The sequence below is a fragment of the Corvus moneduloides genome, chromosome 1, assembly GCF_009650955.1.
Source record: "Corvus moneduloides isolate bCorMon1 chromosome 1, bCorMon1.pri, whole genome shotgun sequence".
NCBI lineage: Eukaryota > Metazoa > Chordata > Aves > Passeriformes > Corvidae > Corvus > Corvus moneduloides.
In genome coordinates this window covers 7927343-7945194 of record NC_045476.1, presented here as the reverse complement: position 1 = coordinate 7945194, position 17852 = coordinate 7927343, and the positions used below count along the sequence as shown (strand labels likewise).

The following is a 17852-nucleotide window of genomic DNA, read 5'->3' as shown; positions in this document are numbered from 1 at the left end:
GAGGAGAACTTGTTTATGTTCCCCAGTTTTAGCTGCTCCCATATTTTTCCCCTCACTTTAAAAGGGGAAATCCTCTGCCTACTCATCAGACAGCAACGTAGCAGATCACACACACCATGTGCGAACTTTCACAGACAACACTGACTGCTTTTTTATTTATTCTCTGGTAAATACTGCTGGTATTCTGACAAGTGATTTTTAATAGGCAGGAAACTGGCATTTGGATTAAATTCTTCATCATGCTAATTAGCATTCAGCAGACGTAGCTGGGTTGAAAAAAAATTTTCCTGTAAGTTTTATTTTTAAAAGCAACACTTAAAGGTATTTCACAGAAGGAAACAGAGCCCTGAGTGCAGAATGCTCTGGCAGTAAGGAAGATCTCAGGTACCTGTGGCTGTCAGGCTTTGGGGAGGTGACTGTAAAACACACGAGACCAAACCTGAACTGGTTAAGTTGAATAACATTCACATTTTAATGTCTGCAACAATTCACTTTACTACACATCTCTTACCTTTTTTCCAGTTAGTAAATCCTCTCCAAGCAAGTCATCATCAAGCTCACTGGAAAACAGTAACAAATTTAACAAGTTGAACCTTACAAAACAAAACCAAACACCTTACAGGGCATGCGCCTTAAAAAACTGCCTCGAGAAGAATTGCTGCCAAGACAGCACAAAGCCTCTTTTAGCAAAGCATTCAGGGAATAAAAATTTTTACTGAAACAACAGGCCATACATATTAAATAAGTCTGCTATTGCACAGTCATTTCATTTCCATATGCTCTCCTTTCCATATCCCCTCAACTAAACACAGCAGAGAAACCTAGCCAAAGCACAGGCACAGCCAGCCAAAACACAGCCATTCTAGATCCTTCACACCAAGGCCATTTGGACACACTGTCCAAATTCATTCTGTCCAAATTGCTGACTTCCAGCTCCCCAGGGAGGAAACAAGTGAGACAAGAATGCCCTGTGGGCAAAACTCAGTCTACAGGTCCCCCTGTGGCCCGAGCCAAGCCGTAGCTCAACAAAGAGCTGGGAAGCCAGCTGGCTTGGGAGCCTGGATCTTTCCTAAAGGCCAGGCTTAGGCCTTGATCTTTCATAAACACTTTATTCCCTCCTCCTCAAGTTGAGGGTAAGGTCAAACAGATATTTGTAGGGCGACAAAATCAAATGCATGTTTCCCCAGTTCTGTAATTGTGCCCAAGAATTCAGGAAGCACAGAAATACCTGTCTTACAAAACTTCTGCCATCACAGGACACCTGCCCCATAAATAAGATTCAATTCAAGGAGCTACAGTCCAGGTGTGTTAAACTTTAGAACAGCTGCTTAATTTCACTCTTTCTTCAGTGAAAGAGTTATCTAGCAACAGGGATAAACAGATTCCCCTTCTATAATAAACCCTTGTTACTGACAAAAGCATGTATTACAATATGCATATCAATACTAAAATGAGATGCCAGTGATTTGAAATATGAGTTGTACCTTAAGAGGAGACTATTTCTACCTGCACACCTTAAAAAAAATCAAAGACAAACAAAAACCACCATGCCTTAGGGTAGTACATAAAAATCAAATCATCCCAAGTGAGAATGGCCTATATAAAAAGTAATTTCTATGAGTTCCTTAGGACTACATGGCAAATACTTGAAAATGGGGAGCCAAAACATAAATCAGTTGGTTTTGCAGATGGATACATCTCTTTCAGTGCTGATTACTGTACAGATGGGAGGGAAGGAGGCATAGGGGTGGTGTAAAAATCTTATGGGCTAGGAAAGAACAAATGATACACTGAAGAAGCCCTAAATAGGACATTATCATCAGTACACAGAATTTATCCACGGTTATTGATCACAAATAGTTCCAGGAATGGCTGAACATTAACTAATAGCAATTGTTTTGTGCTCAATGTAATATTAAACAAAAATCAGGAGGTAAGACATATCATACATTCCAAAGAGCAAACTGACTAGAACTTAAGCCTCTTCATTCTGAGACAGGAAACTCTATGTAACAGAAATGGTTGCAGAAAAATTTCCTACTTCAATTTTGTCTCTAAAAAAAAAAAAAAAAAAAAAATCACTAATCTCTTCAACTGCCAGTAATCTGACAAATGCATCAAAAGGTTTGAAAATATTTCCCAGCACATGGTTTGCCACTGACGGCTTTTAATAAAACTGCACTAGAGAAATTCCAAAAGATGGCAAGAGCATATGTTATAGCAGCATTTAAAGACAAAAACCAAGTTCAGGTAGCAAGAAATTCAGATTAAGGAAAGGAGTGGAAAAGAAAGATATAAATTAATTATCTAAACATAGCTAGGGCTATTTAGCATATTACTAAAAAAGCATCCTTGATGTGGTTACTCAGAAAAAGATTAACATTTGATCACTAGAAGTAACTGCAAACATATTATAGATTTTTAGAAACTCTGGCCTATTGCTTGACAGTCAAAAAAATTAACACTAGGATATAAATGAAGTTTGTATCAGGAAAGGATACCCATCAAAACATATTAAAATATTCAATGTCATTCAGTATTTTCATCGATAAATTAGAAGAAAAATGACCATTTTTGACTTTTTGAATAAGCAAAGTAACAGTGAAAAGACTGCACCATATAGTGGAACTATCTCAAGCTCCTTTCAAGTACACAAGTTATCTGTTAGAAAAAGTTACCTATTAGAAAAAAGGGGGACCACAAGGACTAAATCTGAGCATTAAAAAGAAAGCAAACAAAAGACCCACAAAGAAAACAAAGCAAACAAAAAACCCCAGATACTAGGCTAGCTGAGAAGAACAGACAAAAATGAATGGTTGTAATCTGCTATCACACAAATCCACATAAAATAAACGTGAATAAAAGTACACGTCTATGATAAAGGCAACTCACCCTCACTATCATCAAGACAAAGGTCTTTCCAAACCCACAAGAAATTTTGGGTTAAGATAATTTTGGGTTTGCTGCTCTCAAAAGAAAGAGACTGATTTTCTTCCCCCTCCTCAACCCGCAACACCCAACATTTTCCTCACTGAATAAATTTAGCTTTCCCAAATAAGGAAAAAAATAACAAAAAAAGCAGACAGTAAAAAGTGGAAAGTTTTCTGCCAGCATAGAGAAATTAGTAATCTCAAAGAAGGGTCTGAACCAAGTGAATTTCAGTAGAAGTCAACTACTAAATCAGCCCTGTCATCTTGAAGAAGAGCACCAGAAATGCAGGTTTATCCCAAACCCAAGCTTTGGGCTACTTAATGTAGATAAATGTATAAATTAACATGATAAAGACATCAGACTTAGGCCTCCAGTTTCATGAGCATGCCTCATTAAACATGAGCAGTAGCAAGGACACAAATGTTTCAGGAAAAGAAACTGTAAAAAATGGGAAAAACTCTCCAAGAACAATATTACATTTTGTACTCCCAAATAACTGGGGCCTTCCAAATCTCAGTTAACACCCCCCAGGGCTTGAGAAAGGACAGAGATTGGAAAATTTAAAATTATTTAAGTGACTGGGGGATGGGACTCAGTCAAGCCTTACTGTGTAACAACACAGCAAGAGCTGATGGTTGATGAAGATCTGTGACTAACAGAACTCCTTCATCTCCCCCCCTCAAATGTTGCTTCAGTTGAAAACAAAGCATGAAGGATTAAAACACAGACTACTGTGCTCATCCAGCCCTTCTTCCATCCTCAAGAAACCATGTCCTTTACTGAATTAGGCCAGTCGGTAAAACCCCCAAGCAATTACAATAGGCAACGTATCCATGTACAGCATTTGTAATTGCCAAGACACTCATAAAACTCAACACTTCCAAAGACTTTTTTAATTAAAAAAATATTCCAACACATGCAAATAATATTTTATTAGATACACTTGTAAAATAAAATTTCTGAAATGACAGCAAGATGAAAGTCTGGAATCTTCCGCTTTGCACCTAAAACCACTTCCCTCACATTTTCACTATTGAATTTTTTATCATCTCTCTTAAATAAATGCAGCTAACAATAAACACAAATTAATTTTTTTTCTCTAAAACTAAGTCCTTGTATACTTCAAAGTCTCAGCTTGGTGAAAATACTCTAGAACTGCTCTCAAGCCCTATTAAAACCAGCTTTGCACAGGGAGTTTACTACTGGGTAAAAGCTTCCAATTTCCGATGCAACAGCTGCTTGACTCTTCCAAATTTTCTCAAGTGATGAGTAGGGCAGCTAAAACCAAATGTGACCAGTCAGCAGCTAAGAGCCCACCCATTCACACCACAAAGTCAGCAAAGGCCAGAAGTTCAGAAAATATTCTAATACAAAACATTCTGCCTCTAAGACTGATTTTAAGGTTTCTGAATAACCCATCCTGGGGATGGAAGGCAGCACAGGAGTGACCCACCCCGAGCAAGTTCTTTTAATTACCCTCTCAAACCAGAGCAGTTCCTCAATGCAGTTCAGCATCCAACCCTCTAAGAGCTGTACTGGCCTGACAGAGAGCAGACACTGCTCACCAGCAAACAGCAGAACACCCTGTATATACTGGAGCTACTGTCCAAATTCCTCAGTCATATGCTCACCTCCTGCAGCAATGAAAACTACCCACTTAACCTAGCAGAAGAGCACAGAGGAGGAACTGAATGCCTCTGGAATGACAATAAATGTAGAGCAGTTGATTTACTCCAAGGGCTCAGCTCAGTGGAAAACTACTTAGTAAAATTTGTTTACTACAGTCACTTGAGTGATTATTAGAGAAGACAGAAATCTATTTGGAGTATTTTTTTCTCCCTTTTAGAGTGAAACCACTGGTAAAGTCTGAACAAGTCTATTACTAAAAAGGAATCATAGAAAAATAACAGAAACAAGTGAAAAGTTTTCTCCCAGAAAGAGTAGACCAGTCTAGCTAGCAGCTTGATTCCTGTCACATAAAAGAACACACATTCTTCCCCAAAATAACCCAAAGCACACACTCTTCTCAATCTTTAAAACAGTGATATTGTTGAAGAAGCCCATGCCTAAGCTCTCCACCTCTTCCCCGATTTAAAACTGAAGTAGAACTTTGAGGATAAGAACTTAAACATCAAGTAAAAAAAAAAAAAATTAAAAATTAAGTTGGGCAAATTCAAGTACTAGCAAATTCTAACTCTGTAAACCACCAAGGTCTACTAAATATTTAAAAGGAAAACCAGAACATTAATTGCAAAATTACACACCATAAATACGTAGTACTTATCCAATTTTAAATGGCACCTCTTCACAATGCTCTATATTCCTCAAGGCAAGTACATGTTTGGCACGATCTAGCATTGGCTGACACATGCAAAACAACCAACATCTTCATTAGTATCTAAATGTGCACTGTTCTAAATGTTACAGTACAAAATGCCAGAAGGGGAAAACAGAACAATGCAATTCAGCATCGAAATTCATCAGAAAGCGAACATGAAAATATTCTACCTACCTGTCCCAGTCATCATCTCCAGCTCTTCTTCTCCAAGACCTTTCTGCACCAGGCTTATCAAACTGATCAAAGTCATCATCTGTAAAAAAAGGTGACTACATTAAATAATTCTTACTGAAATGAAACGTTGCCAAAGCAACCACACAGATGGGATTTTCTGGGTGCATGTGGGGGTGTGCATGTTGTTCAGAAGATGCAAAAATACCCTTTTTTACTTTCTAATTACCATGAAGAAAACAGACAAATACCAACATAGAATTATAGAATCATTAAGGTTGGAAAAGACCTGTAAGATCACCAAGTTCAACCATCAACCCAGCTCCACCACAATGTGCACCACTAAACCATGTCTGCAAATGCCATATATAGCCAAGTGGTTTTTGAACCCTTCCAGGGAGGGTGACTCCATTTTCCTGGGGAGCCTGTTTCAATGCTTTACAATTTTTTCAAATATCCAATCTAAACCTCCCTTGGCACAACTTAAGGCCATTTCCTCTCATTCTGTCCCTTGTCACGTGGGGGAAGGGACAGACTCCCACCTGCATACAGCCTCCTTTCAGGTGGCTATAGAGAGTGATAAGGTCCCCCTGAGCCTCCTTTTCTCCAGGCTGAACACCCCCAGCCCCCTCAACTGCTTCCTGTCAGACCTGTGCTCCAGACCCTGCACCAGCTTTGCTGCCTTTCTCTGGACACACTCCAGCACTTCAGTGTCTTTCTTGCAGTGAGAGGCTCAAAACTGAACACAGGATTTGAGGTGCAGCCTCATCAGTGTTGAGTACAAGGGGGTGATCATGGCCCTTGCCCTGCTGGCCACACACACAAACCAAGATGGCCTTTTTGGCCACCTGGCCACACTGCTGGCTCATATTCAGCCACTGTCAACTGACATCCCCACGCTTCAACAGTAAAAAAAACTCCATAATGTACTACACAGCTTTGCCTCTTCTCACTGTTGTTGCAAGGATCACCTGAGGAAAACAGAGCATGAGCTAAATCACTGGCAGATTTTTACAATGAAAGTCACTCCACAGACAAGAGCTCCCCAGAAAAGCACGAAACTTTAGTACAATGGAGGTGAAGGTAACAACATCTGCCAAATCTTGCTTCCCTTGGAGGCCACAAGCTCAACCACTAACACTGAGCCTGCAAAGGCACTTTGAAAATAGGAGTAAACCTCAGGTCAGCACAGGGCAGGTCAGTACCAGCAACACGACACAGAAGAGAAAAGTCAGCTGGAAGGCATCATCAGTTATCTCAACTGGGGCAGTAAAACCCCCAAGAAGTCACTGCAGCAGACTACACTCTGTACCTAAGCATGCACTTGCCTTCCAAGAAACAACTGGTGCTCCATATTTCTCTCAACAAACACCCCAGTTTAGCCCACCACATCCTCTTGCATAGCTTAGTTTGCAAACGACAATTTTGCTACTTAAAAATATAAAAACCTCCATTTCTCTGCAGAGAATATGCAAAGGTCATTTGCTCTGTTCAGACATCATGTCTTGTCACCTGGAAACTGCAAGCACATACCCTCAGTTATACTCTGCCTCCACTTTCCCACTCTCACTACAGCCCAACATAGAATGCACACCTGGATTTATTCTCTTTTCACATATTTTAACAGCTTTAGTAAGAATCAAACAAGTGGGCAAATAAAAGTTACGCTCAACACAGGGGGAAACCTGCTGCAGTTTAATGGTCTGCAAAATACAGGAGGTCAAGCAATCCAGACCTTGCGGTCTGACACTGTGAATTTGGATCATGAAGATGCCATATACCAACTTGCCCTCCTGAGTCTACTTGCATTCAACTCTAACCAAGTACACTGCCAAGGATCAACTGTTTTATTCAACTGGTTTTTCTGGTTGGTTGGTTTCTTTAATAAACCTCCAAAACCAAATCTGTCTTCAGCTCTTTAAACTCAACCCACTATCCTTTAGTGAATATTCCCCATATGCAGTGACAAACCTATTCACTTCTTACTTCATCTTATCAAAATATCAGTGTTAGTGACTGATAGAAGTTTAAAAGAAGGTAAAAACATTAAAAAGAGAAAATTCAGATCTTGCAACATCATCATATTAAGAACTTTCAAACCCGAAATTTTAATCATAAATAGCTATGAAAGTAAGACTGCTCAGTATGAATTACGATGCAACATGAGACAAGTGTGGCAACTCTCTTATTTTGAAACAGTAGGTAGAAATAATTCTCCTTGATCAGGTCCTCCCCTTTACTATCAAGAGATATGTTTATATTTTAACTAATCTTTTATATTTAAACTGATTCACATGGGCTAAAACCACTGTAAACAGTTGTTTTACATTTCTCTGCTCAAACATCTACATATTGCAACCTCCTATTCCAATTCCTATTTCACTCACAGGGGAAAGCCAAACAAATACACAAAAATTTCCCATCTTCCTCTTGAACACTAAATTAACCAGTTCTGTGGTCTCTGGGAGGAGGAAAAAAAAAAAACCAAAAAACAAAAAACCATGTTGCTCTCCTTATGGTCATTCAAAACCACGGTGCAGTGACTGTCTTAGGGCAGTGACATTTTAAGGGCACTAATATCATGCACTGACACTGTTTTTACAGCTGGATTGCAGTAATTCACTGACTTGATATAACCACCACCAAAGATTATTTTTTAAGGTAAAGCAACTGGTTTGGCAGCAACCCAAATAACACATGTCCACATACTGCCTAGCACAGCTGAAGACAACGACCACCATTAGGAAGACAGTAAATTCTTTTTAAGCTATGCCTGCTTGCAAGATACATTTTTTCATGCCAGGCACCCCTTTAGCACTAGAGTTGTATTATAAACCAAGACACTTGAAGATTTGAGCACTTAGCACACAATCCTCCCACAGATGGGCCTTCACATCAGCGAGGTTTAAATTTAGACAACACGAAGTTACACACCAAACCCTTCTTCTCTGTTAAAATGTCTTCACAGCGAAGAGAAACACTTTTCAGTACAACTCACAGCACTTTTCCAAACCAGATATCAAAGCTTCACAGCCATAAAAATGTTTCAGCCTATTATTGCTGCTGGTGAAGAAATCAGAGCAAATGAAGGTCCAAGTTCCTGGCAAGTTTCTAGTGTGGGCCTGAATCTCCACCACTCAGCTATCATCCCGAACCTCTACCCTCCACCTCTTCCAACCCCTCCAAATTTCTCACATCCTATTCCTTATTTATGAGCAACTTCTACCAAAATTCAAAGCTGAATTACATCCACCAAAGCTCTCTTCCAAATTGCCTTCTAGCAGGATGTACACAAAAGCCTAAAAAATGACTGGACAATTAGCCTGTAGTGACCGCAGCTTGCAAGAACTGCTCCACATGTCCCCTTCACCTCCCTGTTTTCTCATCTCTTCTCTCCCCACATCAACACATGATATAAAGATCTTCAGGACAGAGAGAGACAGCTTTTCTTTTTTATGCTTATTTGCTCAGTGACAGCTGACACTGACAATGAGCATTACAAATTATGCCATTTTGACATTAAGGATTGTCAGAGCAGGTTGTAGCTTTCCTTTAGAAAAGGAGGTCATGACAGCCATACATCTACGAATAACTTTCCATGCCAGCTTTATTTCTGAGACAGCAGCTCTGAAATGGACTCGGGCCTTGCACCTGCAATGTGATGTGATACCTAACAGACCTCACGAGGCATCACTTTCTCTCCATTTCTGAAACCACACAGACTTTCATTTTTCTTCAACCTGTCTAGGCAATAACATTGCAAAATACCAGCAAACAACAATCAATGTAACATTTATAGCTGTTTCTCCTTGAGAAACTCAAAGCCCGTGTTTGTGCCACAGGTGGTTAAATGCCTATAAAACATTAACTTGTACAGAAATAAAACCACTCAGCATCAGCAGAGTGAGAGCATAGCCAAAGTTTAATTTTTTTTTAAAATAATTCTCAGAACTACTGTGTGTAAGACAGTAGAAAAGAAAAATGGATGGTGGGAATCCATGAACATAAGCTTTAAAGCCTTAAAATGTCTATGGCAGGGAAGAGGGTCTGTATCTCTTCCAGCAGTCTCGGTGCAGCCGCACACAGCAACTGTTGCTAAGACACGCAAGGCGCTGGCCACGGCTCCTCAGCAAAGCTCACCAAGATGATGTTCGTGCATCAGCGGGGTACCAACTGGAACCTGCTGATAGGTGATCACCGAACACACTAAGCCCCCTCTAATTTCCAGGCAACACTAGTAAGCAAAACAAAAAAAACCCCAGAGCAAACCAAAGGAGATCTATCAAACACCAAAAACGCGTTAACTGAATAAGCAAGCAGAAGGGGCCAGTTATAGAGGGAAAAACCAAACCAATCCACCACTTGGCTCTTCCTACTGCAGTTCTAAGAAAACCACCGTGATCAAAGTGGCAGGGAAGTTTCAGGATGCTGCAGAGAAGGACTCATGCTGCCTGTTTTGTTAGACCAGCCTGCCTCACAAGGCTCTGGCCAGCTGTGAAGCAGAATAAACACAAACACACTTGGGCCCCACACTAAAAGGTTCCTATTTTCTTTATACTTACCCTGGTGCTGCACCAGCAGTGAAGTAAATTGTTCCATGCAGCTTATGTTCTAGTTTTATGATATATGGCCACAACTGGTATCTTTTTTCCTGTTCAATGAGAACAGATCATCCACACCAGAAAACCACAAAATACAAGCCTTATTTCTTCTCTGGCTGTGCTGATGGCAGTTTCTAACTCTGTGGACACCCCTTCAATAAAATCCTCATTATTTTTTCTCTGTAAAATGGAAGTCTTAAGCTGCACAGTCAAGTCTCACAGGCGTAGGAGGTGAATCAGCAGAACACTGCAGAGCTCTTAACATCTTAAAATGGTACTGACAGCTTAAAAAGGTAGTCACACATAGCAACTGTTGCTAAGATGGAGTATTTTACTGCAATGAGATGGCCAAGACTTCTAGAGTAAGGAAAACATTTGATGACTGCATTTCCAGTCTTCCCAGAACTACACCTGAAAGCTTTCCAGAACACTAACCACATGCTGTCTCACAAACCTGAACAGTTCAAAATCCTGTGTTCTGGTTTGTTTCAGCATTACACTTTCATGAACACAAAGCATATTATTGTAGTTTTAGGCACTGAAGACTTCTCCTTATGCAAAACAAGATGGAGATGCCACAATGATCCTATAGTTCAATGGCTAAAACAGTTCTATGCACTCTTTACCCAACAGGTCTTTTACTGAAGTAACTAAACCTCACTGCTTTTGGGCAAAATAAAAACAAACCCAGTATGATTCTGTGATAGGTAAGCGAGCTAGTAAAAGAAAAAAAATTAAAGAAGAACAGAAAACTAGAGGGGAAAAAGTCACCACGTGAAAAAACACCATTTCTGTATTTTTCAAATAATACTGAATATAACAAATCCATCTTGCTCTATCCCATTCAAAACACTAAATAAGACAAGTTGATAGCATTTCAAGCACAAGACAGAAAATGAAAAACATCTTACCAGATTATCTTTTTGTAATAACATATTTCTACAAAATATTTTTCTTCATGTTTCACTGCAAAAAGTTACACAACACATAGGAACTGTAAAAGCTTGATTTTCAGCACCCAAGTACATCATGTAAAAGCAGCCAATGAACTGAATTTTGGTATCTCTTGCCATGCAATACAAAATAACAGGTTTCATGAAGACTGACTGTGTCTGTAGCACAGGCTGGCAATATAACTGTACTGTTAACACCAGTTGAACAAAAACTTCTGGTAACAAATCCTGACAGCATCTGGCAGGAGAAAACCCACAAGGTCAACAGGAATTTCTGAATCCAAGTCTGTGACATAAACCCAACAATTTATGAAGTCCACTACAAATACAGTCCCACTTATTACAAAACAAGCAAGCTTTCTACACCATCACAAAAATCACATTCAGTCTCATCACCACATTATGCACTAATACACCACAAAAAAACCACAGTTTAGTTTATCAGTTCAGGAACAGACATCATTCAGCCTTTATATTGGTAAACAATTACTCATAGAAGGCTTAACTATTTGATGACTAAGTATTTATAACAACCTAGCAATTGCCGAAGACATTCCTCAATTAGTGTATTTCATGTTTTGTTTCCAAAGTACTCCTACAGACAAAGTTTAGCTTCCTCAAAGAAATAAAGCAAAAAAAGTAAGTTCTACAGCAGAGAAATTATTTTTACCTTCTTAAAACCAACAGGGTTTTTTTTTTTTTTTTGAGTTTCTATGCAAAGCAAGCCACTAGCAATATGCAAGATCAGAATTATGATATGCTGCCTGGAACTGGAATTCTCTAACCAATGCTTGAAAGAAATAGGGCCTCTTCTTCCTTTTTTTTTAATTAATAAACTACATCTAAACTCAAAACCACCAAGTCACCAAAAAAAAAATTTAATTTTTTTTTATTTGAAAGTATTTTTCAAAGTCTGATTGAACTAGAAAATATATTTGCTTCAGAAAACCAAAAGTAACATAGTCCTTGTTTTACAAATGCTGAACAGCAAAGGAAGGCCAAGAGTTTAAATGAAAATCACATGAGTTTGGTTCCCAAATGGATCTGGACACTGATGAGAAACTAACTCTCCAGAAACTCTCCAGCATCTTTCACAGCAACCAAAAGTCATAGTTAAAATTGAGGCTGCATTACAGCACAACATATCACAGGATGAATCACATCACTTACTCGAGGGTTTTCTGGTCAAGCCTGTGACAGCCATCATCTTAAACTATCCTGGATAAAAAATTCTATGTGACCTAAAATCTGAGGTTTAGTATTTAATACAATAAAGTTTGGTCTGGCTTTTAAAAAAACAACTGATACTAAGGATATGTTTGTTTCAGATGACCTGAAAAGAGGAAACATTCAAAAGAGTGAAAGCTTGTCAAAAAAGCAGAGAGATTAAAAATTGCTGTGTTCAAAGGACATCTCCCTGCCTCAAGCACATTGAAGCAGCAATGTTTTTTGGCACTAGTTCTTGGTACAATACTAAGTACAACACAAGGGCACTAGTTCTTAATACACCCATGCGCATACTATTTCCTTAATTGTAAACTCTATAGACCTCTAAGACTTGGAGGAGTTTTAGTGTGTGCATCACCTAGGCACAAATGTAGAATCTACTTCCAGTCCCTGGATGCCACTGCTGAATAGCCTGAAGCACAACAAGTTCAACTGAATTTATCACACTGGATAACTTCTACTACATCTTTGGACAGTGACCCACAACACACAGAAAGCTACTTGCTGTGCTAACAGTGTAAGAAGCTCTTCTCCACTTTTCATCAACAGCGTCACAAGAGGCTTTTAAAGCCATTACATTGCTGAGAGTGCAACAGCAAACCTCATATATGTTCAAATGACATGAAGCCTCAGAAGTAAAACACCAATTCTGCAACTCTTGGTCCAGGACTTCCAGCAGGAAGGGACACACGTGTCAACGGGACCCTCCCCAACTCCTCCTCCACCCAATCCCATGCCATGACTCACAAACCAAGGACATCTCCACCCAAAAGTCTTCTAGGCCACTGAAGTTTATCAGAAGTAAACTAATCTGAAAGGAAGAAAGTTTACAATTATTTTCCCTTACTGCAGTGTGGCAGACAATGAAAAGGTGCTCCTTGCTTTGTTTTGGAGATGGTTTGGTGTTTAACCTATAACCACCTCCCCCTAAATGGGACTAAAGTCTGGCTGCACACTGACTGCCGTAAATATCAGTAAAAAATTTCAGCATCTATACAAAATGGTTGTTGCCTTATACTATATGATCATTAAATCACATAATAGTCCAGGTTTGAAGGGACCCTCCAACACCACCTGGTCTCCCATGAGAAAAGGAGCCTAGATGAGATAAATTACCTAGCACCCTGTCCTAACATATCCTGAAAGCCTCCAGTAACAGCGGCTCCATCATGTTCCTAAGGAAATTTTCCCAGTGAATGATGATTCTCCCTGTTAAAAGAGTCTTTCTTGTATCAAGTGAAGCCTCTCCTGGTGCAATTTGTAGCCACTGTCCCTTGTCTTCTCTGTGCAGCTCCTTGCGAAGAGAAAGCCTCCATCCTCTCTGTTCTCACCCTTTAAGTAAGATTATGTTCTCAATATTCAGTGTTTCCTCTGGTTCTGTTTTTGTATGTAAAATTGGAACAAAGGTTGGGAACCACTGTCTTATCAATGGACTAATAACCAGCTATGAGCCCTCAAGATCCCTCATCACCAGCACACCCACCTCGACTTTTCATGTTTCTACTTGTAGCCATTCCAGAATTAGGAGCAGGCTGAATCAGGTTTACTAGCTAAAGAATTTGCAAAGTATTATGCAACTGTGAATGACTCCCAGAGACCTCACAGACCACCACTTAAAAACTTTCTAGCTTGTGAAACCTAACACCAAAAGAGTCTTAACCTTTATCCTTAAAAAGCTTTGCTGCACCAACACATCTGGTCACAAAAGTACTTGTGAATGCTTTATTCTTATGAATCAAGCCAGTATTTCCCCAAAGCTTTAAAGATTATAAATGACCCATGAATGAGTCCACACACGCTGTCCAACAGACAAATCATCTTCCTTCCATCAAATACATTTAAATGTTCAGCCAACACAGACATTTCACATTTTATTCTCAGTCCTGTAGAATACTGTTACAGAGGATTTAAACTTTAATCTGTATCCTCTAAGCCAAAACTATCTCATTTTGTCAGCTGTTATGCTGCAATGTCATCAAATTAACACTAACTTATATCTCCAATACCTATTTTGTACTATTTTACCAATCATTAGCTTTCTTTTTTTTTAAGAAAACTGTGGGGTGCTGTTATGTACATATTTTAAAGTCTTTCCCTCACTCCCAAAAACTGAAAAACTAAATCCCGAACATTAGTTTCTACAGTTAAAATTTAAATGACAAAAATCACTTAGCTTCTTTCTCATGCTACCACTACTGACTTTAGACAGTAGTCCCTTTCCAAAAAGAGGTGCATATTCTATTTCTGTAAGTTCTAGGCTTTCTTTACTGGGCTTTAAAAGTGTATTTAACAGCCTCAACCAGGAATTTTCCCTGAGTAGTCACGGACATAAGTGTGTGACCAGTGGGTTCCTTCATTCAGCAAGTGCTGCACAGTGATCACCAAGACTAAACAAACACTGTTTATGTGGGGCAGGGATCGCATTTAAGTGGCCACCATTTCCCAATGCTCAGTGTGAACGCTGAACAAACAACTGCTTGTGCCCACTTAGAACACAGGGATCCCAATTCACCCTCAGACACAAACAGAACTCTACAACAACAAAAATCAGCCTTGAAATTGCAGTTTCACCACTTCGTTGAAGGCCATCTGCTGCAGCACACGCCTTTGTACATGAAAGCACATTCATTCACCTTGCAGCAGTTTTAAACACAAGAACCAAAATGCTTCAAAAGTGACACTTTCTTTAATTTACTCTGTCTTCGTAATACCACAAAAACTTCTACCTAGAACACAGATACCAACCTTACTTCCACATCACAAGTAACTGATCTGAACCACAGAAATTAGGACAATTTTTGAAAAATAACTCCAATATTGCAATGTATTTAATACCATTAAAACAATGCCTAAGGTACTAAACTATTTGCTATCTTACCAGTCAGCGCTGTCCTTCCTTGCCTTCTTCCCAAACTCAACTCCTAAATTTGGGAATTTCTTTCTAACACTTACCTTTATGTGTGGCAAGACTTACTATAAAAATGTAATTATGTTTATGTGCCTTGTCACCGATCAAACCAACCATGGAGCACAGTCAGACCACTTTGCTGAGTAAGCACTGAACGAGCCACCACTCTTCTCAACAACTTACAGAGACTTAATCACCCTAAACTTTTGTACAGACAAGGACAAGTGGGTCAACTGAGCACTCTGATCAGTCTTTATCAAAAACTGATATTCCTAGTGAAAGCAAGCACAGAAACACACATATCCTCTTAACAGTATCTCCCCTGAACACTTCAGAGAGACCCCTCGAAAGGCTTTCTTTTAATCGCCCAAACAAATGTTCTCATTTTAAAGTCTGCTTAATCAGAACCACAAGTTTTGAGCTATCTATTAAAATACTGTGTGTAGAGGTGTCCGCAGTTACGCAGAAGTACAGTGGAACAAACGCCTGACAGTCCTGGGAGTCAAGCACTGACTTCATTTTACACTTTCCAAGTGATATTTTCTACTTCCGGACAATCTGTAAAATAAATTATAACTACACTGCAGATTAGAGACGTGTTACTCAGACAGGCCACACACCTGTACCTGTAAAAACTATGAAAAAATACCCACCGTCCATAAAGGCACTTAAGTAAAGACTGGACGTGACACTTCGTACCATGGTTTAGTTGATACGGTGGTGTTCGGTCACAGGTCGGACTCGATGGTCTCAAAGGTGTTTTCCAACCTAACTGATCCTGTGAATGTCTTTCAATAAAACACACCCGTGTCCCCCGGACGCCCCGCACCCGGGGCGAGTGGCGAGGCCGCTGTCCCTCCCGGCCCTGCCCCGGCCGAGCGGCCACAGCACCTCCCATCGCCGCACGACGCCGGCTCCCAGGACCCGGAGCGGCGCTCCCGGGAACCGGCGCTGCCAGGGAAGCTCCTGCTCCCCCCGGTGCGCGGCCCCCCAGCCCCCAACCACGCGGGACGCGCCGCCCCCACCCAGGCCCACGGCAGCGGCGGCGCCTCCGCCCCGGGAAGGCCCCGCAGGAGCCCGCGGCTCCCCGCACCCCGCCGGCCGCGCCGCCCCGAGCCGGCCCCGCTCCCCCGGGCGAGGCCCCCGAGCACCCACCTGCGCCTCCTCCCAGCGCGGCTGCCATGGCTCTTCGCCCGGCCCAGGCGGCGGCGGCGGGTCGCGGCAGCGCCGCGGTGCCGCCCGCCGGAACGGCGGCTCCCGGCGATGCGGCGAAGGACGCGGGCAACGGGCCAGGAAGGGCTCGGATTCAGCGCCCGGCGAGCCCCGCTCCCGCCGCCGGAGAACAACAAACTAGCACAACATGGCGGCCGCCGCCGCTGTCGTCGCCGCGCTGCATGCCGGGACGGCGGCGGACCAAGGTCCCTCCTCCGCGGCGGGGGCGGGCGGGCGGCGCGCGCCGCTGGTTGGTCGCCCCGGCGGCCTCCGCGCGTGCGCGGGACGGGCGGGCGGCGCGCCTGCGCCTGGGCGGGCCGGGCGGGGCGCGTGCGCGGAGGCGCCGGCAGGGCGGAATGGCGGCCGGGGCGGGGCACGGCTGCGGTCGGTGTCGCGGCTGCGGGGGCGGGCAGCCCAGCTGGTGCTGGTGCGGTTTTCCCTGGCCTGGACGAACAGTGGGAATGGAAGGGAGAGACTCCCTGATGGGGGTCTGTAGATGTCTCTTGCGGACGTGGGTGACCCCTCGTACCGCCTTGAAATGCGCGGCTCCCATTGAATCTCGGAATCCGTTCGGTTGGGAAAGACCTCTGAGATCATCGAGTCCATCCTATGACTGAACAAACACTACCATGCCAATTACACCACGGCACTGAGTGCCACGTCCGGTCTTTCCTTAAACACTTCCAGGAACGGCGTCTCCGCCACCATCCTGGGCAGCCATTCCCATGTCTAATCGCGCTTTTTGTCAAACCTAAACCTCCCCTGGGGCAGCTTAAGACTATTTCTTCTTGTCCTATCACAGGTTGCTTTAGACATGAGACCGACTCCCACCTGGCTCCAGCCTCCTTTCAGGTGCTTGTAGAGAGCAATAAAGTACCCCCTGAGTCTCCTTTTCTCCAGGCTGAGCACCCCCAGCTCCCCCAGCTGCTCCTCGTCAGACCTGTGCTCCAGACCCTGCACCAGCTTCGTGTCCTTTCTGTGGACCCACTCCAGCATCTCAATGTCCTTCCTGAATGGAGGGTCCCAGAACTGGACACACTGGGCTGTATTGAGGCTTCAGGAGTCACAGTTCCAGCTTGAACTCCCCAGTTCAGCTGCCTGTTGGGTGACAAAAAACCTCATGAGTCGAGGAGTTAAATACACCATGAAGGGGATGGGTCAGGGTGTGATAGATAGATCAGTGGTACCCCATCTCTCAAGGCTTGAGCATGCAGGGAAGTTAACCCGTGTATAAATTGAACTGAAGAAGTTCAGACCATGTGGTTCTTGCTTTCCCACTCAAACCTCACCTGAGTTCTCACTTTACAGGTTCAGTTTTACAACATGCTCAGTTTAGTTCATTGCAAACTGTGAATCCTTTCCTGCTGGTGGTCCAAGCACTTCCCTCCTGGCTGCTTGGCTGCTTGCTCCCCTCTCCTTTTCAAAGGACCCAGTGATCGTGTGGCTGCTGCGTGCATCAGTTTGGATCGCTGATCCCATAGAAAAGTGATTACCAAAAAGTTTTCCTTTTG

The 17852-nt window shown here is 42.1% G+C and overlaps 1 protein-coding gene across 5 annotated transcripts in view; it reads right to left on the bottom strand.

Annotated features, from left to right (window-relative positions):
- The window catches only part of RBM33 (RNA binding motif protein 33), a 101446-nt gene extending 84929 nt beyond the window's left edge, over window positions 1–16517 (bottom strand). For 3 of the 5 annotated variants that reach the window (XM_032099114.1, XM_032099106.1, XM_032099120.1), the window contains exons 1-3: window positions 16285–16516; window positions 5444–5522; window positions 512–560 (exon numbers count right to left, since the gene is read on the bottom strand). In XM_032099114.1, coding sequence (XP_031955005.1) covers window positions 512–560; window positions 5444–5522; window positions 16285–16312 — 156 coding nt within the window. In that variant the 5' untranslated portion in view covers window positions 16313–16516. Of the gene's footprint in view, window positions 1–511; window positions 561–5443; window positions 5523–16284 lie in introns of all 5 variants that reach the window. The other 2 variants (XM_032099088.1, XM_032099097.1) reach the window with 1 other exon arrangement.
- Window positions 16518–17852: the final 1335 nt, after the last annotated feature.